At 42.7% G+C, this 27060-nt stretch overlaps 3 protein-coding genes and 1 pseudogene across 10 annotated transcripts; 2 read left to right on the plus strand and 2 right to left on the minus strand.

Annotated features, from left to right (window-relative positions):
* Positions 1 to 286: 286 nt before the first annotated feature.
* LOC100277268 (uncharacterized) lies at positions 287 to 2905 on the plus strand. The gene is given in 6 exon segments (NM_001150885.1): positions 287 to 697; positions 1419 to 1551; positions 1794 to 1919; positions 1996 to 2060; positions 2427 to 2514; positions 2590 to 2905. Coding segments are annotated over 6 exon segments (681 nt in total). The 5' UTR covers positions 287 to 502; the 3' UTR covers positions 2664 to 2905.
* LOC100382635 (uncharacterized) lies at positions 2857 to 7372 on the minus strand. 4 transcript variants are annotated; one of them, XM_020547863.2, is made up of 8 exons: positions 7085 to 7372; positions 6335 to 6457; positions 6073 to 6162; positions 5599 to 5970; positions 5242 to 5490; positions 4336 to 4719; positions 3965 to 4205; positions 2857 to 3827 (listed from the first exon to the last, which is right to left on the minus strand). In XM_020547863.2, exons 1-8 carry the CDS (start codon positions 7131 to 7133, stop codon positions 3155 to 3157), a joined length of 2181 nt encoding a protein of 726 aa, XP_020403452.1. In that variant the 5' UTR covers positions 7134 to 7372; the 3' UTR covers positions 2857 to 3154.
* An 8195-nt stretch (positions 7373 to 15567) lies between these two features.
* LOC109943983 (DEAD-box ATP-dependent RNA helicase 30) lies at positions 15568 to 17214 on the minus strand. 5 transcript variants are annotated; one of them, XR_002267129.3, is made up of 4 exons: positions 16913 to 17214; positions 16597 to 16806; positions 16354 to 16466; positions 15568 to 15849 (listed from the first exon to the last, which is right to left on the minus strand). XR_002267129.3 is itself a non-coding variant. In XM_020548238.3 (4 exons), exons 1-4 carry the CDS (start codon positions 17187 to 17189, stop codon positions 15813 to 15815), a joined length of 660 nt encoding a protein of 219 aa, XP_020403827.2. In that variant the 5' UTR covers positions 17190 to 17199; the 3' UTR covers positions 15568 to 15812. The 5 variants fall into 5 exon arrangements, 4 of the variants coding, with proteins under 4 accessions (XP_020403827.2, XP_035821122.1, XP_035821121.1 ...); XM_020548238.3 differs by having other exon boundaries at positions 16354 to 16489; positions 16913 to 17199; XM_035965229.1 differs by lacking the exon at positions 16354 to 16466 and having other exon boundaries at positions 16913 to 17206.
* LOC103648522 (protein phosphatase 2C 50-like) lies at positions 17188 to 24965 on the plus strand (annotated as a pseudogene).
* Positions 24966 to 27060: the final 2095 nt, after the last annotated feature.

Raw genomic sequence — 27060 nt, forward strand, 5'->3', positions numbered from 1 at the left:
TAGTTAGTACTAATATTAGGAGTGAGATTATCCCATTAACTTTAAGAAATAGACTTATGATACACCAATTTGTTTTAAACGGAATGATTCCTAGAACGAAATACCCATAAGTTTCGGGCCTTAATACATGAATATGTGTACGGATGTGTTATGTGCAGTTATACATTCCCGGAAGATCTGTTTCCAATTTTTGGTCGGGGCCGAATGCCCAGCGTTGAGTGGCCCAATAGACCAGCCCTGTCTTTCTCATGCGCTCAAACAGAGTCGTTGTCTACCTCGGTCATTCCTCATTCGCGAAAAGAAAAACACAAGGCGACCGCAGAGGGCAGGACAGGACAGAGACGCCGAGGCTAGGCAGTCCATCTGTTGGGGTGGCCAGTGGGGATCTCGCCGGCCGGGAGGTCTGGGGGGCGGGGGCTGCCAAACTTCGCCATATTGGTGAATCACTGAATCCGCCCCTGCCAGCAACCGTTCTGACGTGGCGGGGTGGGGCAGGATCCAAATGGCGGCGGCAATAGAGGAACTGCGGCTCCTGGGATCCATCCCTGTACTGGAAGGTCCGGGAGAGGTCGACGGCGTGGTGGGTGAGGAAGGGCGACCGCGAGGCGGCGGCGACGACGAGGAGATCCTGCGATTCATGGACTCGGTGGACAGCTACCTGCTCCTCATGGACTCCCTATCCTCCGCTCTTCGTCAGGTATGCGATCCTGCAGTATTGGTATTTGTTCCCCAACATGGCATGGTCTATTCACTCTTGATTCAGCGGAACACATGCGGCGAAATACTAATCGGTCGGTGTAACAAGAAACACAGTCCTTTGCTTTAGTAATTTGCACAATGTTACAAACCCTTTGAGCAGAACCGTGTTTCTACCCATTCTTGTTGTAACATAACCTGAGGAGTGAGGAAAATGGATTCGAGGTTTGAGAGATGCACCATCATAAATCTTGTGCATGGGTCTTACCAAATCCTTTGGTAGAACATGTCTCCTACCATGGAGCTAAGTTAGACTGATGTTTTTAAAGACCTTTACAGCTGTACCTGCACATGTGGGAATTCAAGGATATGAGATTTGGAGTTAGGGAGATACACACTATCAACAAATTATGAATAGTGTGTATTTGTAGTGCTCTATCCTGTTTTTCATTTACCTCATATTGTGCGATATGTTGCACTGCCAACTGCATTTTGTAGCCTGTACTTAATTACAGTGCCCTGGATTAACCTTGATTCACTCTTGCAAAGATCAATTTTCCAAAGCCTGTCCGTTCTCTATTATGTTCAACTTGTAGTGAGTAATGACTATGTGATGTTTGGACGTGATGCTCCGACATACTCTTGGCTTTTGATTTTTGGATTGAGAGTGAAAGTTATCTTTGCCTGTTTCCGCCACACTGTATCATACAACATGAATACAGGGCTGGCTTGACCTGGCAAGTGCTCGCCATTCTATGGGCACATCACGCGTTTCGAGTACACTGTTTGATCACAAGGAGCAGTCTGCTGCCACTAAGCTTCAAGTTGTTGATCATGATGGCCTGAAATCATCAGGTAAATTACTTCTCTACTGTTTGAGTTACCGGATGCTATCTATCTATCTATCAGCATTGCAGAACTATTTCTAGATTTTAGGAATGCCTTTTGTTTTCTCTTGAATATGGTTCCTCAGTTCAAGGTTTGTTTTACTGAAGCATATTTTTAAATAAAACTAGAATGGCGATTCCATACACAAATTACGAGCTATTTGCAGCAATTGTTCAGTTCATAATTATTAATGTCTGATCATATTTCAGAGTCAATACCACACTTTGCTCTATCAAAGTGGTCTTTGCAAGAAGAATGTCACTCCACCTATGATCTCAGTGAGAGAGATTTTACTGAGCCAAAGATGAGGCATCGAGGATCAGTTACTACCCCAGGTATTAAAATGTGGCCTTTTTCTACTCCCTGTTAAGTAAAAAATGTGCTGATCTGATCTCTTTGCTTGACTTGAAGAAAAGGGAAACCATGAAAGTGCAAACACCACAACACTGTCTACAGGTGCTGATGCTAGCAATCGTGTAAGTTTGGTACAAAAGTTCCTTTCTTCAAAGGCATTGGAATGTCAGATAGTGAAATACTGCTTAGAGGGAGCAAAGATTTATGACTAATTCATGAGCTATGTTCAATGCAAAAACATAGGTTTTATGTGCTTGAGTTACCAGTGGCTGAAATTTGCCCCTTGATATGCTTGATCCAAGATATGCCAATGGTTAACATAAATACCACAAGAATAATATATTGCAGTATGCTAAGCCAATTTCAGTTAGGTTTCTATCAACAGCTGGGTATGGAACAGCTGTATTTTGGTACAGTGAATAAGAAATTGCTATACTTCTGGGATGTTCAGATTTGTTGATTCTCCTTTTGGCCATTTTGCACATTAGGTTCAAAGAGCGAGATCAAAAGCATTATCAGTCTTTGGGGGATTGGTATCCCCAAAACTAAGAACCGCCCAACTTTCATTTGAAACAGGTTTTGATTCTTCGTGACAAAATTGTATCCAGATTAAACTATTTTTTTATCTAACTGTACTTGTATTTGTTGCAGCACTTGACTTGATTGTGGAGCTAGCAAATTCAAGGTCGAATATGTTAGCTAGTTTCTCCCACTTAAAAGAGTGAAGACATTATGTTATGAGATTTTGTACCTTGGGCACCATCTATTCAGCACTCATGAGATCGCAGCAACTGTAAACTAAGTTTTGAGATCCAGTATATTTTAAGAACGACTAAATAGCATATAATGCTTGCTATGCTGATTACTCGCTGCGAAGGTGTTGCTAACATATCTGTGAATGCGAGAACACATGCTGGAAGCAGTCAGAAATTATGGTTTGATTATAAACCTCCTCATTTTCTACTATGAAAACATGATTCTCGTCCATGACGATCCGACCAATGTAGCTCTGATATGTGATTCAATTCGACATACGCAAATTCTGAACATCTCTTGACCAAACTGCATCGGATACGTCCGATGTCCAGAACGATGTATTCTTCGCAACAGGCACCAAAATCTCGTCAAGCAGCAGCTATACAATTCTAGACAGACAAAAGAAACGCGAGGTATGCCTGCCGCGGCAATCTGCTGCGCACGGTCGTCGGGCCGCCGGCTACATCAAGTAACCTTCGACGCTACCGTCGTCCGAGGGGCGACCGTGCTCGCTCATGCTCCCCCTCAGCCTGTAGAAGCTGCCCCTCCCCTTGGTGCGCAGCGGGCCGGACCAGTCGTACATCGCCAGGGACTCGATCTTGTCCAGCACCGCGCTCGACGCCGACCGTGGCCTGCGCTCGTCGGCGCCGGCAGGGTCCGAGCCGTATCCCAGGGGGAGCGCCGGGCCCGGAGTGGCCGGCGGGTCGTCGTTCCACGAGCTCCTGCTGACGTCGTTCCACGGGGACTCCTCTGTTGCGCCGCCCACGAAGGAGCCGCTGCAGGTCTCGTCGCCGCCTCCGCCGCTGTGGATCAGCTTCAGCGCCTGCACGACCTCGCCCATGAACGGCCGGTGCGACGCCTCGACGTGCACGCACATGGACGCGATGGCCGCCGCCTTGGCCAGCTTCTCGAAGTCGTAACCGGCCGGGAGCGACGGGTCCACCAGCCGCTGCAGTCCTTCCCGCGTGGTGAGGAGCGGGCGCGCCCAGGTGACCAGGTTCTCGGACCCCGGCGGCTGGGTCATGTCCACGGGTTTTCGGCCTGACAGCAGCTCCAGGAGCACCACTCCGTAGCTGTAGACGTCGCTCTTGACAAGCAGATGCCCTGTCATCGCATACTCTGGGGCAACGTACCTGCAGAGCATGTGGGAAAATGAATCAGATGATCCATAATATATAGCACAACATTAACTGTTTAAATCACCATCATCAAAAGTGCATGCAAGAATTGTATGATGGCACTTGTTGATTAACACTAGCTGAGGTCTTACCCGAAAGTCCCCATGACCTGAGTAGAAATATGATCCATCCCATCTGATGCTTCCTTTGCCAGCCCAAAATCAGCAACCTTGGGGGTGAAATCGTTTTCCAGTAGAACATTGCTAGCCTTGAAATCCCGGTGAATGACATGAGGGTTGGCGTCCTCATGCAGATAGGCTAGTCCCCTTGCTGCGCCGAGGGCTATTTTCATTCTAGTGTCAAAATCAGTCGGGCCATATATTTTATCTGAGCCTGAAACACCAAAACAGAAGTGCACGAATAAGTGATTATTACATGCCTACAAAAAAAAACAGTTATGTTCAAGTTTCTTAAACTGTGCAGGTACTGTTAAGATGCTACGAAAATTAGCGTGCTCAAATACCATGTAGATGAGATTCAACACTTCCGTTTGGAACGAGCTCAAAAACCAAGCACCTTGTGCTCCGCTCAATGCATATACCAATCAGCTTGACAAGGTTGCGGTGATGTAGACGACTTAGCATCTCAACCTCTGCAATGAACTCGCGGTCTCTGTTTTGATGTTTCCTTGTGAGCAATTTGACAGCAACCTCAACACCATCTTCAATTACACCACGATAGACGCGTCCATAACCCCCTTCGCCTATTATTTTGTTGAAGCTGAAGTTTTCTGTGGCCTTCTCAAGCTCAGTTATTGTAAATGTCTTCACGGTGGATGGGCAGGTTCCTATTGTTGAACCAAATGATGCTGCCGAGCTGCTCGTACCAGAGAACGATGACCTCATAGCTGAAACAGAAAAATAAATTCTATTACAAAAAAATAAAGGGACTTTATGTTCAACTAGGGTGTTTTATGCTTCTTTATGCATTGTTGTTCGTGAATTAAATCAAGACAGTGCCCTTAGTGTCCAAGTCAATGCTCTGTGCTCACTGGTCTTTTGATGTGTAAATAGTAACAAGATTGTTGTATCATGACATACTTCAAGGCATCACAAACCAAAGTATTGATAGTGCCTCCACTCACTGGACCAGATAGAGGAACATAAATGAAATAGATATGAAGCAACAAGAAGTTTAAAAACCAAAGTCAAGGACCAGGGTGAGTTCCTGGCAATGGGAAGCAGGAACACAGGAGTGTCAAGTGTGCATCACCTGACCCATATTCTAATTCAGGGCACAGGAGTAGAAAGTACCTCTGTCTAACAAGGTCAAGGGATAACATGTAATTTGCATCTTAATCAATCCAAATGCAAATGACTATAGTTCAATACACAAGTATAGAATAATGTGCGAACTGTCACCAAATTACCTCCTTTTCTAGTGATGGACGAACTTGAAATAGGGCCCATAGCATGAGAATGTTTTAGTCCATTGAATCTCCAAGTGATGCCAATGGCCAAGCACGTCAAAACAAAAACCACAGCTGATAGAGCAATTATGGCAACAGTTTTAGAGTTAATCTTGTGGTGCCTTCTATTGTGTATATTTGCACCAAAAGGGTCCTCATTACTGCTTACTGGACCCAATGATCCAGGAATAGGTACTAAAGAAGCAAGGCCTGTGATATGTGTATGATTAGATAAAGAAAAGAACAAGGATTAGATAAATAAAACAACAAAAACCACTACAGAAGGCTAGTGAAATGAATGTATCAACATCTACGCACCTGGATAATGAACATATGTAGCAACATAATCACCAAAAGTGGATGAGTTTATTGGCACCTTCTTTTGCAAAAATCTGTTGCTAATCAGTAAGGCTGAAGTCCTATCAAATTTCTGGCCTAATGGCACCAAATCAATGGTCACTGTTGTCTTTTCAGGATCTTGAAGACTACTCCCAGCACCCATTATCCGAACTTGACTCTGTTTCAAGAATGTACCTGCTGCCACCTCGATTTCTAATTCATCAATTCTTGGAAACAATTGATACGGCGCCACACCAAGATCAAGCTGAATTTGCATAGGATATACACAACCACAGGGTGAACCAATTGGAGTCGACGTAAGTGGAGCAGAACAAGTTGTTCTGCTGCAATCTGTCAAAACTCAGGCATGAAAAGGTCTTATTATTGTTGATTTCTTCATACTTAACAATAAGATTTGTAATCTATATTGTACAGCTGAGAAGGTAAAAAAACCTTGTCTTTCTGGCGAAAATGATGAAGGTGGTGGGGAAGCATGGTGTCTTCTTCTGTGATGCCTATGCACTGGGTGAGCAATAATGGCGCCTGAGTATCAGAAGGAACAATGATTTGTATGAAGAATGCTAAATAGAGCAAATAGAAAGGTACATGTTGAAAAAATATATTTTCGTTCATGGTGAGAAACTGAGAGTTATATCTGATTGCTACACTTATACCATTCATGTGCACAGACCTCAAAGGGTTTTTTGTGCTTTACCTTCAGGTTGAGGAGAAGGGGCTGGGCCAGGGGCTAGTGCAGGAAAGCGATGCTGGTGGGTTCTACTCCAGAATCCGAATAAGTATGATGCAAGACTTGTTGAGCTTGATGTTCCCAGTTGCACTGCTTTGGATATTCAAACAAGAAACAACAAAAACAAAGTATACAAGTCATGCACCAAACATTGGGTTTCGTTCCCTGCATTTGGAACTGTACAGTCTGTATCCAGTTAAGGCAGCGTAGAGTCCAATGACAATTGACACTTGAACCAGTTGAACGAACTGGCAAAGCCTAAAAATTTCGAACTCCATATGAGACAGAAAACGCTCCGCTCGCACCATACTGTAGCTCTTGTCATATCTACGCACGCTGTTTTAACAACCCAGGAAGTCCTACTCAGGCACGCGGACAACCATGCCAGGAGAGTGAGTTCACCGGCGGCGGCGGCGCCAAAGCCAAAAAGAATCGAAGTGCAGTTTTTTTCAGAAGGAATACCAACTTCTACATGTGAAAGCCTGAGGCATGATTCAGATGCGCTCGGAGGAATCACGAGAGCAACAGCTCCACGGAGCAAAAGGCGAAACCATCTTCTGCCTCGCACAAGACCAGTGGAACTTGCCACGCACGTCATGCCCCGCGATCCCACCGCAAGAACGCAACCCGCACTAGAATTCGCCCCGGCATTGCCACTGGAACCCGAGAAAAACGCAAAGCACTGAGAAGAAACGAGGAGAAATCTCAAGGACGCACCGCAGAGCACGACGAGGAGGAGGAGGAGCGCCGCTCCCCGCGGCGGCATCGCAGGACGTCGCGGGTAGGAGAGGCCCGGCTCAAGGCGACGCCGCCATGTGGACCCCTGGCGGGGGATCCCAGCCGAGCAAATCCGTCTCCTTCCTCGCGCTCTGCTTCCGCAGCGCTGCTGCTCCTTCCTTTCTTTTCTTTTTTTTCCTCGCCAGAGTCCTTTTTGGTTCTTCGCATTGAAGTGAGGCGCTGGTCCCGAAGCAGCATTAATTGGCGGGTGGGAGATACTGCACCGAGACGAGCGAGGTTTTCCTTCCAGACGTGCCTTGTTTTTTTAATACTATTTTTTTTTGGTCCAGGGTGCAGAGTAGACAGACCGCCCAGTTGTTTCTTCTATTCTCACGCTTCTGAACTCTTTTGGAATTTTTTTATTTTTTTTTGAAACAGTTTCTTTGCTACTTTTGGAATTACGTTATGGGGTTTTACTAGTACACTCAGGAAAATCGGATTTTAGATAAATGTGTTAGGCTTTGAATTTTTTTTCTCACAAACCTGTCTTTTTTAGCGAAAAAGGTAAAAAAACGTATCATAAAAAGGTCATGTTTAGTAGAATCCAGCTACTGGGCAACTAATGCCTTCTTGTTTTTAGGGGGTGTTTGGTTAGAGGGACTAAAGATTAGTCTCTAGTTTTTAGTCCCTTTTTTGCCAAACACTAGGACTAAAATATGAACTAAAATGATTTAGTCTTTAGTCCTTCACATAGGTGCTAAAAGAGACTAAAAGCTCATAATTATCATATTGTCCTTACCTTTTTATAGATAACTAATATTATGAGTATATTCTAAGGGTATTTGAGTCTTTGGACAATGTATTTAATGACTTTAGAATCTATTTAGTCTCTAAAACCAAACATATAGGGACTAAAGTTTAGTCCTAGGACCAAAGTTTAGTCCTAGAACTAATTGAAACCAAACATGCCCTTAGTTGTTGTAAGATGGTAGCCTGGCTGCTGGCTCGTATGTGCGGAGTCAGACTGTTTTATGCAAAGGCTAATCAATATATAGTCTTTTGTTTGCTTATTTTCATTAGTGCATTAGGGACCCATACAACTCGTATTTGATTGTTTATAGTAGAACGTGTTTTAAAGAAGAGTATATAAATAAATTTTTAAATATTTTATATCATGTGTAATCTAGTTTTGTTTGTAAAAACATTAAGAACATAAATATGAAATTGGTTCAATGATAAAAACCTTTCAATTAGAAAATATAACGAAAAAGAAATCAAAATGCAATCTAGAAGTACGTGCATGTTGCACGCGCGCGTACCCGCCAGCCATGGCTACTCAGGCTGTTCGCAGTGACATGCTGTAAACCAAATTCTACCCGACATACAGTCAAAAAACATCTGCAGCGGGGCACTGCACACGGGACTGTAAACGTAGAGAGGCCCTGAGGAACTCTATTTACAGCGTACCTACTCTTCTCACTCCAAACATCCTTCTCTCGGTTTGGCTGTACGGGAAGCATGCGAGCAAGTAGCCAGCGCAGCAGATTTTTGCAGCAAGAGAATATAAAGTGAAAAAAAATAATATAATATATGATAGTTGATATAGAGTTGGAATATAGAGTAAATATGACCGCGAAAAATTGTGGTATAGAGTAGAGAATCTTGCTGACTAGGATAGAATATTTCTTTTAGAGTACGAATTTAGAGTAGTATGAGTGCGGCGCCTCAGAAGTCAGAGCCTTATTTTTTTGTATCACGTCCATTAAACCAAATAAACCGTGCTTTAAGGGTATGTTTAGTAGTGCTGCTTCGTTTCAAAAATAAAAAAATAAAAAAATACTGTTATAGGTTGTTTCAACTTAATAAAAAATATGGAAGCTTGACTAAATTTATATAAAAAAATAGCATCCAGAATTATATCTCCGTATAGATTTATTATAAAAAAAATGCATTCCATGATTAATCTAAATAGCTTAGGTCATGGCGTTGCTCGAGCTAGCTGTGGGCCTAACAAAATTTTCACGGGAGGCAAACAAAAACAGCGGTGCCGGTGCTGCCCTGCCCCCGTGCGGCCGGTCTTTGATGCGATGCCAGCCAACGCGGCGCTAACTTGAGAAGAGTGAGCTTAAAGGAAAAGCAGCATAAAGGCCTAGCAGGCCCACCTCATATCCAGTGCAACTCGGCAAAAAAGCTCACAAACTTTTATATTTGCACCACCAAAACGTATATACGCACATGCGTATGCTGGCCAACACACTGATGATTTTTATGGTAGTACAGAATAATAGCATACGAGTAGAAGAAAGAAAGAAAGAAACAGTAGATTTTTTTTTTTAAAAAAAAAGAAGAAAAAAAAACTCGAATTGAATGCAAGGCAGGGTTCCTTCTCCTTCCATGCTGCTTGCTTGCTTTTGTTGCTCTACGGACGCCGTCGGTAGAATAATAATAAACTAATAAACGCCGGCGAGTGGGGTGACTGGTCAGGAGTTACATGATGCTTGCGCTGGTGACAAAACTCGATGGCGCACCTAGGGAGTCGTCGGTTGCGACGGGGGGAAAAAAGGCTACGCGGATTGCCACGGGTGCGATGATCTGATGAGTTGACGCGTTCACGTGCGATTGTTGCGTCCCGCCCCCGGGACGCAACAAGTCCCTGCTTGTTTCGGCCGTTAGTTGCCGTCGAGATGCATCATGCATGCATATATGAACGTGATGATGGTCTTTCGCAGCAGTGCAGTGCAGTGTCGTAGATGGGCCGTGGGCCTGGTTCGGTTGATCGAACCCATGAAAACAATCCAAATGGGTCCCAAATAACGACACCGGCTCATTGGACCTGAAGCATCAGAACCGAAAGGTCGAGAGTTGGACGAGACGTTCTTCGTTCCATTCTTTGTCCGGCGGCCGGGGGGGGGGGGGGGGGGGGGGGGGGGGGGGGGGGGGGAGCACTGGAGACAATAATGATTCCCCCCGTTCTCCGTCCGGGTTACAGTCCCAAAAAACTAAACAGACCCGTAAACACGTCAATTGTGAATGTGATAGTAGCACCCAAATACGTTGATGGCGAGAGCAGCAACACCCCAAGTACGAGACTGCAGAACCAACAAACATCAACAATTTTGGATGGGGATTGAGGAAGGAGGTGGATGAGACGCAACAACAGCGGGACTACGGGACCAATCCAGCTGCAACGTGGTCGTGCCAGTACTAGATCAGCTAACGCCAGTGTTAACTTAAATTTCTTTTTTCGCATGCGTGACAATTATTCTCCGTAATAATTTTTTCATGGATCTAACTTATGAGTCATTTTCATAAACCAACACCAATGATGAATCAATGTTTCTTACTTGGAAACCCAAACAAACACCACTAGCTGGAGACACTCACGTCGGCGTCGCTCATCAACGACGAGAAGAAGCTCGGTGACTGCCAGTTCAACCTCTCGAAGCAGTCCTACGTGGTCGCATGCGCAGCTGTGTACGACAAGCTCCGGCGCAGTCGTCACTTGAACACGGTCTAGAGCGGCTGCACCGCTATCCATCATCAAGCAGGGGGACCTCATGGTTGTCGCCAACGTCGACGACTCTCGGGTTATTCTGGCCGGCACCACATCCGACAACGGCGCCATCACGCCGTCTAGCTTATCGTCCACCTGAAGCCCAACCTACCACGTAAGTCGCTACTGACCGGCCATGAATTCTTGTACGCTGGGATGACGATCGTTGCTGACGTTGCATGAGTATTGAAAGTCGCCTAGAGGGGGGTTGGATAGGCAAAACCTGAAAATTAAAACTTTATCCCCCAACTAGATCCCTCGATTAGTGGTTAGAATAAGATATACAAATATCGGAGAATAAAAACTAAGTTCTTGCTTGTAAAGAATATTGCGCTTAAATAATGCGGAAGTGATAAATCAATACTACTAACAAGTTTATGAGAATAAAGCAAGAAGGCTTAGATAAGAACAGTAATAACACAACTTCTCTCTTGCAATGTGTTGCTTCACTAAATAAGATTTTAACTTAAAGCAACACCAAATAGAATTAGCAAAGAGTAGTGCAAGAGGAACCAAGAAAGGCAAAAGACAAACAAATCACAAGCAATAAGCACACGAGACACGGGTCATTTGTTTTACCGAGGTTCGGCCCTCGAAGGCCTAGTCCCCGTTGAGGAGTCCACTAAGGACGGGTCTTTTTCAACCCTTTCCCTCTCTCCACCGATCACACAAGGATCGGTGAGCTCTTCTTCTTCTCAAGGATCACTCTCGATCCCGCAAGGACCACCACACTCTTTGGTGTCTCTTGCTAGCTTTTACAAGCCTCCAAAACTTTGGAGGAAGTTCAATGGGAGTCAAAACTCCACGCGCAAATGAACACAAAGATATAGTACACACTATCTCTCAATGAATCTCACAAGGCACTAGAGCTAAATCACACGAGAGGCTTTCTTTTGCTTGCTCTCGATTTTGTGGCACTTGTGTGGGTTGTAGTGGTCTAAATCTTGTGTATAGGATGGATCAATGAATATATGTGGTTGGGAGGGCTTGAGTATGTCAACTAGATGACTTGGAATGTTGCTTGGACTCCCACCCCTTGAAGTGGCCGGTTGGGGTGGTATTTATAGCCACCAAACAAAATATGGCCATTGGAGAAGCTTGCTGGCGATGGGCGCACCGGACAGTCCGGTGCGCCGCCATGTCATCCTCCCGTTAGGGCTCGGAGCCGGTCGACCGTTGGAGGCTTCGTCCTCATGCGGCACTGGACAGTCCGGTGCGACACCAGACAGTCCGGTGCCCCTCTGACCGTCTGCTCTGGCATCTGTATTTCACTGTTCACTTTGCAGAGTCGACCGTTGCGCGCAGATAGCCGTTGCTCCGCTGGTGCACCGGACAGTTCGGTGTGCACCGGACACTGTCCGGTGAATTATAGCGGAGCTACGCCTGGGAAACCCGAAGGTGAAGAGTTCGAGCTGAAGCACCCTGGTGCACCGGACATTGTCCGGTGGCACACCGGATAGTCCGGTGCGCCAGACCAGGGCAGCCTTCAGTTTTCCCTTGCTCTCTTTGTTGAACCCTTTTCTTGGTCTTTTTATTGGCCTTTTGTGTACCTTTGGCACCTGTATAACTTATAGACTAGAGCAAACTAGTTAGTCCAAATATTTGTGTTGGGCAATTCAACCACCAAAATCAATTAGGAAATAGGTGTAAGCCTAATTCCCTTTCAATCTCCCCCTTTTTGGTGATTGATGCCAACACAAACCAAAGCAAATATAGAAGTGCATAATTGAACTAGTTTGCATAATTGTAAGTGCAAAGGTTACTTAGAATTGAGCCAATAAAAATTATCATAGGATATGCATGGATTGTTTCTTTATAATTCTACCATTTTGGACCACGCTTGCACCACATGTTTTGTTTTTGCAAATTCTTTTGTAAATCCTTTCCAAAGTTCTTTTGCAAATAGTCAAAGGTAAATGAATAAGATTTTGCGAAGCATTTTCAAGATTTGAAATTTTCTCCCCCTTGTTTCAAATGCTTTTCCTTTGACTAAACAAAACTTCCCCTCGATGAAATTTTCCTCTTAGTGTTCAAGAGGGTTTTGAGATACCAATTTTTGAAAGTGCTACTTTCTCCCCCTTTTTGAACACAATAAGATACCAATTTGAAACTTACCAATTGAAGATCATTAGTTTTAAAAATTAGGGGTGGTGCGGTCCTTTTGCTTTGGGCTAAAACTTTCTCCCCCTTTGGCATGAATCGCCAAAAATGGATACTTTGAGTGAAATATAAGCACTTGAAGTGTTCTCCCCCTTTGGAAAATAATATATGAGTGAAAGATTATACCAATGGAGAGACAGAGTGGAGTGATGGCGAAGGATAGATAATACCGATAGAGTTGAGTGGAAGCCTTGTCTTCGCCGAAGACTCCAATTCCCTTTCAATACACCTATGACTTGGTTTTGAAATTCACTTGAAAGCACATTAGTCATAGACATAAAAGAGGTATGATCAAAAGGATATATCAAATTAAGCATGATCAAAGTTCTATATAACATAGATTGCTCCCCCTAAATATGTGCATGGAGAGGAACACATATTATGGCCTTAAATGCCAATTTCACATAATTAGGTTAACGAGAACATATTTATATCATACAGAATGTGAAGTGCATTGTGTCATAGTATAAGTGTGATGCTCAAGACAGTTTATGCACTTATGAAAGCATGTTATAAATATTTTAAGCATTTCCCTTAAGGATTTCAAAGAGGCTTAAGGACCATCCACCTTTGGGACAAAGGCAGCTTATCCTCGTTACAAGGTTAAGCTTTAAGCTCTTTGACAATAAAATCACGTCATCTATTTTAAGCAAAGATGCATTAATGCAGGAGTGAAATTTGAAGAGGTTAAACTAGGTATGAAGCAGGGATAATGCATGGACATGCTTTCTCTTCCTTTTATACAAGATATGGAAAGAAAGTATAGGAAGATTTAGGTACAAGTTTAAATGAAAGGAGATAGTTTTACCCTTTTGTACCTTTACATAGAGACGCTCTCTTCATTGTGCTTTGTCCTCAGTCTTTGCTGCTTAAGACCTATACTCAAGACAATATATGGAAATATTTTGCACAAGAGAGAGTTCTACAACTAGTGACCCTTTTCAAAGTTAATGTTAGCATATGGCAAATAAATCACAAATTGCATAAATGTATCATGAATTCTCCTTTTAACTTAGTGCATATCAAGAGATATTGATTGATAGTATATGCAGCACTAAGAAGCATGATTGTTAATAGAAGTCATTCAATGATCAAACAAATAACAGATGTGATCAAGAGAACAATATACACAATAAATTATCAATTAAGCTTAGAGTAGGAGAATCCAGCACATATGCTACTTTAGAGTGAAAGACAAGAAGTTTAAAAATAGTAGCATACTTCATGAGAAACTCATTCTCATGCAAGAGATATGCATCAAGTATTTGAATGAATATGAATGGATGCATTTACTTTAAAGACAAATAGGGAGAAACATTATACATCTTGATCAAGGCTCATAAAATTTGCAATAAACAACTTAAGCCTAGTATTCTCATTATGAAAGGATTTAGAATACTCACAACCACACCATTGATTGTTTTGTAGATCTTACTATCCAAATAGGTGGTGTTGTTCTTGATATCCTCCTCTTTCATTTGAGAGTCCTCCCTTTGTAGTTGTTTCTTTTTCCTTTCAAACTTATTGAAAATACTCAAGAAAGATGTTAATAAAACAAGGGAGTATATGATGAAAGATGATCTCTTTAGATAGGAAATATAGACAATTCATCATTCATAAGTCACACAGACAGGAAGTAAAATCCTTAACATTAGTGCATTTCATTTGAGAAGGAGGAACATGCACTTTTTAAGCATTTTAATAATCATTGGAGATTTTACTTCATCATATTGACTTTAGTAATCATTACTTGGAAGCAAATCAATATGATAACATATATAAATATCGCAAAGGCATTAAATAGATTCTAATGGACATGAGCATTTAAAAGAGTGAGATTGAATGCACGTCTAGCTGATTTAGGTCCAATAAAGAATCTATTCCTCACATGGGTAGAATATGATAGTTTAGATTAAATACCCATTGAGATGAGAACTAAATTTGATGAAGAAGATAAGTTCCCATACCTTTGCTTCTACCTTTCTTCTTTTGGGTGAAGAGCAACCCATGAGGCTTGTGCACTTTCTCTTTTGTAGATATTCATAAGTAGGCTCAAGAGATACTTTGTTAGTAACACAAGCACTAGTTTCCATTTTTGTCACCATTTTTGATAAGGAATGAAAAGCTAGATTACTAAAACATGGAAACTTCATAGCATAAACTAGATTATACATAGATGATGTTATGCTTAATTTTAACTCATAAAATAAGCACAAATAATCTTTTAAGATTACGAGTATAAATCTAATTCATGATATGGAAAGCGATAAATGAGAAAGAATCATATCCAATTTGAGCAAGTAGAAATACATCATAAATCATTGGATTGATTTTTCTTTTCATGTTAGATTACACATTTCCAAAGAGAAACTTATTCTCTACATGCACTACACGACGGTTCACTTACAGCGACCTACGGTTGGTTGCTAAAACGGTCTTCAGCGACCTACGGTTGGTCGCTAAAAACCTTTAGCGACCCATAAGGATGGTCGCTGTAAGTGCCGTCACTAAAGGCTTTAGCGACCGACATCTTTTTAGCGACCGACCGTCCATTGCTAATATTGTATATTTAGCGACCAACCGTGGGTTGTTGTACTATAGATTTAGCAACCAATCGTGAGTCGTTATACTATACATTTAGCAACCAACAAAAAGTTGCCCCTAGTTATAGTCGTTAATAATAATAATATACCATTAATTAATATTCAACAACTGTTATATATACAAAAGCATCACAAATCACCAATTTTTATACACATAATAACATAGATATACAAATTTAATTAGTATTGCACAATGATAGATCCACATCACATAAACCATCAATAAGCACCACAACAAAATCATTCACAAAACCTACACATGTTATTATGTTTTGTACATATTTGCAAACACCCTTTCATGGCACCGCATCGCCGACAGCTTCGGATTCTTGATCGCCAGATTCATCTTTCTTGGTGCTACGCTCCTGCTTCTGGTCAGGGCTAGCTCCGGCCTTGTCTTGCACTGACGACGTCATGAACCGCAGATTGTATCTCCGAAGACATTTTGGCTGGGATGGGAAGGAGGCATGAAAGCAAAAGGATTCCTAAGTTAGAGCATCTCCAATAGACTAGATATAAATCCTATCTAAATTTACAGTATCGAGAGCTATAAAAAAGATAGATAAGTTTTTAATGGTGTCATCACGACATCAAATGCGACATCGACTATAGATTATTTTTTTCCCATTGATCCTAGCAATATGGAGCAGACACGATTGTCTGGAAAGATATGCAGATCCCTGTGTAACCATCACAAGTATCATTATGTAACTAGATGCATCCACTTCCAGATAACATTGGCAAAAGTCGATCGACTAGGAGTACCAGTGGACAATTTGTCTTCAAAAAGTGAACACTGACAGCATCTTTGGACATCAATATAATACATCAAACGTATATGCACTACAAAGTAGTTCAAACATATATATGAACATGTAACTGCAAATGTAAACATATAACTTTGCACCGCACAAAAGAAACTAGCAGACCCTGTTGGCAGTCAGATTACGCACATATGCGCAGCAAATTCTGGTAACAGAGAAATCTGGTAACTTCCAATCGAGTTATCTGCCTGACTGCCTCTTGTTCCACCCTGCCTGGGAGAATTGAGGAACTCGACGCATCTCTGCAGGTGGAAAAGGTGAATTGCTGGAAAAAGGTGAATTGCTGAAAACTGGAACCCGTTGACGCGTGAGAGAGAGGAAGAGTAGCAGTACTGCTAGCTAGCCGTGGCGATGGACGACGGTGATGGTTACCTGAACACCTCGCTGTCACTGTACCCCACGACGCCACCAGCGATAGCCGCAGCCGCCTCGCCAGGCCGGTCCGGTAGCCGTGCGGAGGTAGTAGCCACAGTCCGCCTCGCCAGGCCGCTCCGGTAGCCGTGCGTCCGCCTCCTGCCCCGCCCCCAGCTCCCCGTCCTCCCCTTCCCCACCGCCGTCCAGCCCCCGCGCTAAGCAACGGCCCTGCAAAAGCCACACGTTCTCGTACCACGCGGTTACCAGAGATCCGCGCGGCCGTACGCCCGGCCGGAGATCTGAACGAAACAAAAAAACGTTAAGCAGGCAGCACCTTCGAGGCCGGTGTCCGGGCTTGCAGTGCCACCCTCTCCTCCTGCTGCTACAGCGGCGACGGCCTGCTCAGCGTGCGGCGGCTCCATGGCGTCGCGGCGTCGCGGGGGCGGGGAGGGAACAGGGAAGCTCGGCGATCGGTCGGGCGATCGGAGTGGGAGGAGGAGATCGGGGGGGCCTGGGGCGGTAGAGAGAGAAGAGAGAGAAAGGGGGAGGGAGAAGGAGTGGCGGAGGCTTGGGAGAGGGAGCAGGGTAGTGGCGGCTAGGGTTGGGGACATGGCCGGTATGGGCCTGGTGGGCCGGCTGATTAGGTTAGGTTAGTTTTTTTTATTTCTTTTCTAATTCCTCTCTAATTTCAAAATATAATTTTAAATAACCATAAAATTTATAACAATTAACTAAAAACTATTTATAACAATTATATTATTAATTTACTAGGATTTTCAAGAAATGTTTATTAAATATCCAAAAAATCAATTATAAATAAAAAATCATTCCAAAGGTAAATAAATAACAAGCACTTTTTTTAAATTACTCAAAAATTCATAAAAAGCTAGAAAACTGTTCACCCCTTGTTTATAAACCTTTGTCTCCCTAGAAAAACATTCACTTGTGATCCATGATTTATCCATACTCTTTATGTAGGATTTGAAACGACTTTCAACTCGAATCTAATATCATATAAGCACAAAGAACATAGTTGCATACTATAGTCATGTCCATACATAAACAAACCATGAAATAAACATACAAGCAATATAAAAAAGAAATAAATCACCACACAATTTAGCGATCAATGTTTACTTGTTTTAATTAATTTTTAGTCACTAACATCTATAGGGGTACGTTCAGGCTATAAGATTTGATAGTTATCATTGCTCTATAGCGACCCACCGCTAGTCCCCGATGACATCTATAGCGACCAACCATAAGTTGTTAAATTTCTTAACTTTTAGCGACCAACCGACCGTTGCTACAAAAAGATTTAGCAACTGACCGTCGGTCCCTAACCTTTAGCAACCAACAGTTGGTACCTAATAAGGGTCGCTAAAGATCAACCGTCGTGTAGTGATGTGAGACTACTTGGGTTATTTAGATAAAATCATTAGTCTCACTATTCTAGTTATAGAGATAGTTTTTCTTTTTATAAGTGTCCTAAGGATTTGAATTCCTTACATGACACCTTATCCTTTTAAGAATTTGAAATATCTCTCTATATCTAGAATCATGGCAATAATAAAACAACTTAGTGAAAAACATGCCATGAGATACTTGCAACATTTTAAAGCATGTAGATTGCCATAGGATGGAAATGATGAGTATGCAATCTACCATATGAGAGGAAATTCTTCAAAGAATGGTAATATAAATTTAAAGATGTTTGAAGTGCTTCAATTTTTCTATGTGACTACACAAGACACATAAGAAATGATATTCTAAAATATTTGCACTTAAAAGATAAGTGTTACCATCCTTTGGCTTTCCTCCATGTTGTAGGCCTTGATTTTTCGCACATGATATTTCTTCATTTCCTACAACATATAATATCTTCCTCGAGATGATATGAGCATTAGACATAATAAATTGAAATAACTTTGGGTCAATCTTGGATATATAGATTATTGAAGATTGATAGCTTGAGTTATTGAGTATTGAATGGACTCTCTCAAGCACCCCAAAGCTTCATATCATCTCCTTCTCCTGGAAAGCTTGTCAAGCATATTTTGGTACCCATCGCTTGATGGGTCCATCACGGTTAGTCAACAAAGATCTAGGAACCCAAAAGTCCTTTGTGTTAGCACTAGGTAAACTCATTACCTTTCTAGCACAAGTTGCAATTTTGGGTTGCCTAGTTACATGAAAATTAATTGACAAGCTAGGAGTGGGGTTGTTACCAATGAGACAATCTTTGCATTGGTGTCCCTTCTTTCAGCATATGTAGCATAGGCGATCTTCAGGCCTCGAAGATTTCTTCCTTCCTTGTTTCTTGCTTGCTACATGGTTAGTGAATGTTTTCTTTTCTAACCCTATGCCTCTTTGTTTTAAATGGGGACAAGATCTAAGTAAGTGTCCCTTCTTGGAGCATTTAAAACAAAGTCTATCATCCTTGTTAATAATCAAGCCATTTTTAATGTAGGGACATGACCTAATCAAGTGCCCCTTTTCAAAGCATTCACTACACCTCTTAATGTGAAGTGTGGCTTGACCATTACCTTGGAAGTTACCTTTTGTGGAGGCGTGGTTAAGGCTTTTGGAGGAGGTATTGAATTTCATCTTTCGTTTCTCCCTCTTGACAATCCTCAAGTCCTTGACATTTTCTTCAAGGGATGTAGTGCATACCACGGTTGTTCCCGTCTCAAGCTTCTTCACCATGTGATCACGGTTATCTTGAGAAGGTTGAGCAATGCACTTCCCTTTTAGTTGTGTCAAGCTCATTTTTAGCCTCTCATTCTCTTCTTTGAGCTTTTGATATGTATCATCTTTTGTTCCTGCAAATTCTAGCTCAAAAGAAGATTTGCTTGTCGACGGACAACAAGCATTAGCACATGGTAATATAGTATCAATTTGAATACATGTGCACGAGTGAGGTTGTTGGGATTTTAAGTTTTCTATCACAACCTCATGAGTCAAATTCAATATGATATGATCATCCATAAGATTTTCATGAGAACATAGAAGCATATCATATTTTTCTTGAAAAGCTAGATTTTCAACTTTTAGCTTTTCTACTTGGTCCTTAAGCAAGGTATTCTTATTTACTAATTGAGCGATATAATGTAAAGCGTTATCATGCTCAATTGAAACAGTTTCATACCTTTGGACCAAATCAACATGAGAGCACTTTAGCTCCTCATGTTCTTTAGTCAACTCGTCAAAGCGTAGCATTTTCATGGAGAGAACATCTTCTAGCCTTTGACGAGCTTCGCTTTGCTCTCTCGCTCTTTCTAGAAGTTTGAGCATGACCGCCTTATCTTCTTGGCTTAGGCGAGCGTAGAGATGCAAGAAGCTTCTTTCTTCCTCCTCATCCTCATTTGTGCTTTCGCTATCATTTTCATTAGCCACACAACATATGTGGGAATCGAAATGGGAAGACAAACCTTTTGGAGAGGTGGATTCATCGTTTGGTCTCCATCGTTCATTTTCTTTTTCTTCCTTCAAAGGGTTAGTTTCACAAATACCAAAGGAAGGAGAAGCACAAAATGAACTATCATATTTGGACTCGTCAAATTTGTTTTTAATTCTAGTCCAAATATCATGCACATCACAAATGGGGTTGTCATATTTTATTATGAAGGCATGATAATCTTCTTTGCTAAGGGATTTACTTAAGATGTCATAAGCTAGATAGTTTAAGCGTATACATCTTAAATCTTCTTCAGAGGCATTTTCCCTAGCATAGTTAGGAGGAATAATAATCTTGTCCAAAATTTGTTCTAATTGTGGATCTACCGCTCTAAAAGCATTTATCACTCTAGTAGACCATGAATCATAGTTAGAACAATCGGAAAGTAATATCTCAAGAGTTACCTCCTTGTTCTCCTGGGTCTTCTTGTTCTTTTGGGATCTTCTACGAGCCATCACTTCGAGTTGTTAGACTCAAGATGAAGTGCCTAGCTCTGATACCAATTGAAAGTCGCCTAGAGGGGGGGTGGATAGGCGAAACCTGAAAATTAAAACTTTATCCCCCAACTAGATCCCTCGATTAGTGGTTAGAACAAGATATACAAATATCGGAGAATAAAAACTAAGTTCTTGCTTGTAAAGTATATTGCGCTTAAATAATGCGGAAGTGATAAATCAATACTACTAACAAGTTTATCAGAATAAAGCAAGAAGGCTTAGATAAGAACAGTAATAACACAAGTTCTCTCTTGCAATGTGTTGCTTCACTAAATAAGATTTTAACTTAAAGCAACACCAAATAGAATTAGCAAAGAGTAGTGCAAGAGGAACCAAGAAAGACAAAAGACAAACAAATCACAAGCAATAAGCACACGAGACACGGGTGATTTGTTTTACCGAGGTTCGGCCCTCGAAGGCCTAGTCCCCATTGAGGAGTCCACTAAGGATGGGTCTTTTTCAACCCTTTCCCTCTCTCCACCGATCACACAAGGATCGGTGAGCTCTTCTTCTTCTCAAGGATCACTCTCGATCCCGCAAGGACCACCACACTCTTTGGTGTCTCTTGCTAGCTTTTACAAGCCTCCAAAACTTTGGAGGAAGTTCAATGGGAGTCAAAACTCCACGCGCAAATGAACACAAAGATGTAGTACACACTATCTCTCAATGAATCTCACAAGGCACTAGAGCTAAATCACACGAGAGGCTTTCTTTTGCTTGCTCTCGATTTTGTGGCACTTGTGTGGGTTGTAGTGGTCTAAATCTTGTGTATAGGATGGATCAATGAATATATGTGGTTGGGAGGGCTTGAGTATGTCAACTAGATGACTTGGAATGTTGCTTGGACTCCCACCCCTTGAAGTGGCCGGTTGGGGTGGTATTTATAGCCACCAAACAAAATATGGCCGTTGGAGAAGCTTGCTGGCGATGGGCGCACCGGACAGTCCGGTGCGCCACCGGACAGTGTCCGGTGCGCCGCCATGTCATCCTCCCGTTAGGGCTCGGAGTCGGTCGACCGTTGGAGGCTTTGTCCTCATGCGGCACCGGACAGTCCGGTGCGACACCGGACAGTCCGGTGCCCCTCTGACCGTCTGCTCTGGCATCTGTATTCCACTGTTCACTTTGCAGAGTCGACCGTTGCGCGCAGATAGCCGTTGCTCTGCTGGTGCACCGGACAGTCCGGTGTGCACCGGACACTGTCCGGTGAATTATAGCGGAGCTGCGCCTGGGAAACCCGAAGGTGAAGAGTTCGAGCTGAAGCACCCTGGTGCACCGGACACATTCCGGTGCGCCAGACCAGGGCAGCCTTCGGTTATCCCTTGCTCTCTTTGTTGAACCCTTTTCTTGGTCTTTTTATTGGCCTTTTGTGAACCTTTGGCACCTGTATAACTTATAGACTAGAGCAAACTAGTTAGTCCAAATATTTGTGTTGGGCAATTCAACCACCAAAATCAATTAGAAAATAGGTGTAAGCCTAATTCCCTTTCAAGTATCCTCGAACATGATGTATGTAGAGGAGTAGCGCATCTGGTGGTGCAACGACTAGGTGGACTACCTCGCTGATGAGCTTGGGGCGCACTTCGCCTGGCAGCCCAGCCAAGAGTCATCGGTACTCGCCATATCACGCGTGTTCAACGACTACTATATCAAGGATTGTGGCATCATCTCAGCGTCGAAGGTGACGTAGAGGAGGTCCGACAACAATGACCAGTTCGTCATCCTCGCCACCGTCGGGGTAGCTTTTGCGCCGACCTGCCTTTAATTCTCTACGCAAACACACACACTTGCCTTTTGTTTAAGCAAGCGCGTATGGTGGTGCGTGCCGGATGGCTGACGATGTACGAGTGAACTTTTTCTAGTAGGTATGCGACGTGCTCTTCAATGATGAGACCATGCAAATCGTGACATATATCGAAATCTGCATGATACTGATGGTTGCAATGTAGTGGTGAAACAACTAGATTAAAATAACAAAACTTATGTATAGCCAGGATCACAAATGGATTATGAAACCTTTTCTCATAACAGTATAACACACATTTTGTATATAAGTTATCATGATATTATATGTTCCTGTTGCAACGCACGGGCACTCACCTAGTATAGGTAGAATATATGTGTATATTCAGGTCGTTCGACCTGGCCAAGCCCAAAAAGTCTAGCCCATTTGAATATCGGCCCATTCCAGCTCCTAATTATTTTAGGCCGCGTCGGATCGACCTACGGGCTTATCTCGCAGCCCACAATCTGGTACGTAATTGTTTAAACGTGTCAGGCTAATTTTGAGTGAACCGAAATTATAAAAAGCGTGAAAATTAATTTCGAGCCCATAATTCACATCAAAGTCTTAAATCCAAAACAAACTTTAATAAAAACAATAAAAGATAAGACAGACAAATTTGATCAAAGAAAACTTGATACTAGAACTATACGATGACTACCTCGTTAAAAAAACCTTTTATCGGAAGGAAAAATAATATAACCAGCTTTAGACAGAGTTCATAAGTTCAGTTATTTGTCTAATGTTTATAACAAAAGTAAAGTTATATCACATCCTCTAATTCAAAGATGCAACAGGTTGAATCAGTCAGACATTAAAATATTTCGGATCATGTTGTACCTCGATTGTGTTTTTTTTTTTGTGATTCAGACCAACCATCCGACTCAACCTAAATGTACACCGATAGAGCAGAACGTGCTTTTTCCCATGGGCGAACGGGCAATAGTAAGGAACGAATGAAGCGTGGTGGTTAGAGGGGAATATTCTATACATATTGAATGAAAACCCATCATGTTTTAGCCTCTCATATTTATCAGCTACATGTTCACATAGACTGAAGTTACAAAAAGTCCCAAACAGTTATGACTCTGTTTGTATGGATCTATAAATAATAAATGTGAGGGATTGCAATATATATATATATATATATATATATATATATATATATATCTATTACTACTCCTTAAGAGAGTACCGTAGGCGTGCACAAGCTTGGTTCTGCCAGTCTCCCCGCCGTCAACGCAGATCCGCCCCCACACTCCTCCGTCGCAGGCAACACCGCCTCCCCTCTGCTCCGCGATTACGGGGACCAAGGCCGCCATCAACGCCCTCCATCGCAGGCAACATCGCCAGTCATGGAAGGTTGCCGAGGATCCCCACCCTCCTCCCCCTCTGCTACACGATTACGGGCCTCTGCTATGCGATTACGGGGATCCAAGGCTCAACGCGAAGGTACGCCGTCCCTCCCGCCTCCCCTCCCTTCCGCGATGTTACTGCGCAACTGGCCACGCTGTTAGGCATGTTCCGCCTCTCCTCTCCATCGCTGGGCAACTGAGCTTCTCTCCCCCCGACTCCACATCCACCAGCGAGTCGCGCCTCTGCCGCCGCCTGCTCGGGCGGGCAGGACCCAGCTCCCCCACGAAATCCCGTCCCTCTGAGGATCTCACATCCCGCTCCCTCTGAGGATCCTGTCGTCCTCCACCGCTACCGCTGGGAACTCGCCTCCTCTCAGGGTGAGCCTAGGGTTTCTTCTCGATCGGGGAATGTGCAGTGATCGAGAAGCTAGAACTCGCTATTGTCAGCGCCGCAGGCGGCAAGAGGAGCGTCTACCTCGTAGACCGCGGTCTGTATGGGGTTGTGCGTCCACGAGCGGCCCTATTGACGAGATGGAGGACGCCTCCACCGTGGCCCTGCGATTCGCCGACGTGCCGGTGCGCCTGCATGCCAGCCGCCATGACCTTGCCAGTCTGGACCTCGACGCCGACGCACTCCGCCTGTCGACGCACATTTTTGGCATCTTCTACGGACACGACGGTGTCGAGGTACACCTGTGGGCCTAGGGAACCCTTAGAAAGCCGCCCCTGTCATCGATGACCCTTGATGAATCGCTTCTTGTCACTGTACAAGTGGCCAACTACTGCCGGGAGAGGTTCCAGGTACTCTTGAGGTAGGAGTTGAGGCTACTTGGTAAGGATTTGACATGAAGTAGGGCGAGCTGTTCATCGGGTGTTTCTAGAGGCTGGATGATGAGGTGTCAAGGCAGGCAAGCAGGCTTGTTCGTGGCGTCCATGAGCCATGGCCGGTGGCCGCCAAGAACGTGGGCTCAAATGCGGTTGTCACCAGTTTGCTCATCCCATGCTGTGGTTGCCAACTGCGGGGATTCACATGTCGTTCTCCGCCGTGGAAAGGAGACAATAGAGTCATCGATTGATCGCACGGTGAGCCTTTTTCTTTTACTTGGAGTGAGCCATGATGACGATCGTGCGATTGACCCATGGTTGTTATAGTCTGACATTAAGGATGAGCAGGCGAGGATTGAGGCGTTGGGACTGGGTGCAAGGTCATCCAATGGAATGGCTATCGAGTCTCCGGTATACTTGGTATGTAAAGATTGATTGGTATGTACATTGGTTCCTCAGCTAGATCTTGGTAGAATGACTCTTTATGTGAGGTGGAAAGCATAGTTATAGCAACATGAAAATGCTTATGTTGTTTCTTTATGGCATGCTCACTAGATTCATGAACATCGATGCAACAGTACCACTATTATGAAACAGAGAATTAAATATGTGCCTTGTAGTATCTTTTTTCTTTGATCAACTGTATCTCTTGATCGACATGATGGTAGATAAAAATGTTTTTATTCCTAGGTGCAAGCTAATAACAAAGTGTTCTTAGTGCTTTCGAGGGGTGACTGATGAACAGTTGTGCCAAATTAGAGTATTATAGGTGTAGTATTAGTTTGGAATAACTGAATAAACAGAAAGTAAGCAAACTTGCTTATGGCTGATTTAGCTATCAATATCAGACCTAGGCATGCCAAATATCAGTTACAACTTACAGTATTATTCCTTCTCAACCTCATATGATATTTTATATTTTCTCCAAGCTGTGTGAAAAAAAATTCAACATTAGTACAACAGAGGCTTGTGCACATTGTCGATTTAGCTCTTAGTATGTTTCTTTCCTTTTCACCCTCAGGATCCATTTTTTGGGATTTGTCCCATACCATTTCTGTTAACATATTTTCACTAACTACTGTATTTTTTGTTTATCTTGTTTTCATACTCTGCTAGCTGTGGTGGACTGGTGGTAAAGTGAACCAGGAACAATTTGATTTCAAATATACAGTTTTGGTTTGATTTTATGGCATTTCTCCTTGGTGTTTTGTTTTGGTTACAATTAATGGTTAATGTTGTTTAGTTTTCACAATTCTGAATTTAATTTTTATCTTTATGTTATGCATGTAGTACTAGAAGTACTTCGGAAAAGGAACTTGTAAGGAAGCAGGTCTTTGTCCTTGGCCGAATGGGAAATGCTAAGGAAGCTCTTTCGACAATTATAAACAAACTGGAAGTCATGCAGATGCAGGAGGTTCTAACTTGCCTTTCCATTATATTACCATTTCTAAGACATCCTGTTCTATATTAGTCAACTTGATATATAGGCTTGAATTATAATATAAATCTTGAAAATGCATGTAGGTTGTTGAAATTGTTACGGAGCAGCACGATGACGAACTGTGGGAGGAACTGATTAGACAATGCCACAAGAAGCCTGAAATGGTAACTGAAATAAACAGTGCTTAATCTTCCTTAGACTGAGGCATCTTCTGTTTCTTAGTTCAATTTCTATGGCTATTGGGCAGTTAAGGAAGATTAACTTTGGATCTGATCAATGTTATTCTGATTGCTATGATCCTATCTACCAATGTGGACATGTAAATGCCAAACAGATGTGGCTGTTACATATGCAGGGTTGTTCAAAATCCACAATTCTTATTCATCGATTATTTCCTTCCAGTAACAATTTCTTCTACTTATTCATGGATCATTTTGGTTTTAGCTGGTTGAGCACTTTTTCTCAATCTCCAGTGAACACATCTAGGATGACTCTTCACATCCGTCAGGTACATACTGCGATTGCTGAGGAGGTCACCAAGTATACTGCGATTGCTGCAAGTTTTTTTTTGATTTTTTTGGCACCTGTTGGATTTGGGTTGCAATATATATAAAATGTACTTAACTGATTTTTTGTGAGAAATTCAGTTGTGGGGCTGTGCTACTTAAACGCATTTAAAGTTCCCTTAGCAGAAAATAATTGACACTAGCTGTTGGAGGTATGCCTAGGACTTGTTTATGCATTTTTAAAAAATTCATGCTTTATTTGTTGCTTCTACTCTAAATGCATGTTTCGAGGAACTCTGCAAATACTGTAGTCAATGGCTAACACAACATGTTCCTCACTTGGGGGAAACCCGGAATATGGCATTCAAATTGCAATTAAAAGTTTTGCAGCTGAGTCAAAACAAAGAATTGGTTAATTATTGATAGAAATTAATGTTAGATCAAATGTTAGGCACCCAAACCTTGTCAGGTTGATTGATTGTTGCATTGAATGGAATAGTAGACTATTGGTGTATGAGTATGCTGAGAATAATAGTTTGGCGAATGCCTTGGTGAGGGACTAACAATCCTCGTAGACGTCACCTCCTACCCACAGCCATTACTCCACCTCCAGTTTATCAG

This window comes from Zea mays, chromosome 2 (assembly GCF_902167145.1).
Source record: "Zea mays cultivar B73 chromosome 2, Zm-B73-REFERENCE-NAM-5.0, whole genome shotgun sequence".
Taxonomy (NCBI): domain Eukaryota; kingdom Viridiplantae; phylum Streptophyta; class Magnoliopsida; order Poales; family Poaceae; genus Zea; species Zea mays.

Excerpts from the sequence above, each read along its gene's own strand:
- LOC100382635 (XM_020547863.2), bottom strand. The coding sequence starts at position 7,133 with ATGCCGCCGCGGGGAGCGGCGCTCCTCCTCCTCCTCGTCGTGCTCTGC. Across the intron at positions 6,163-6,334 it reads CCCTTCTCCTCAACCTGAAG|GCGCCATTATTGCTCACCCA; the intron begins GTAAAGCACAAA and ends TCTGATACTCAG. Across the intron at positions 4,206-4,335 it reads TGTTGAATCTCATCTACATG|GCTCAGATAAAATATATGGC; the intron begins GTATTTGAGCAC and ends TTGGTGTTTCAG.
- LOC109943983 (XM_035965228.1), bottom strand. The coding sequence starts at position 17,189 with ATGTCCCCAACCCTAGCCGCCACTACCCTGCTCCCTCTCCCAAGCCTC. Across the intron at positions 16,807-16,912 it reads CCCGGACACCGGCCTCGAAG|GGCCGTTGCTTAGCGCGGGG; the intron begins GTGCTGCCTGCT and ends TGGCTTTTGCAG. Across the intron at positions 15,850-16,353 it reads CCAGAATTTGCTGCGCATAT|CCAAAATGTCTTCGGAGATA; the intron begins GTGCGTAATCTG and ends TTCCCATCCCAG.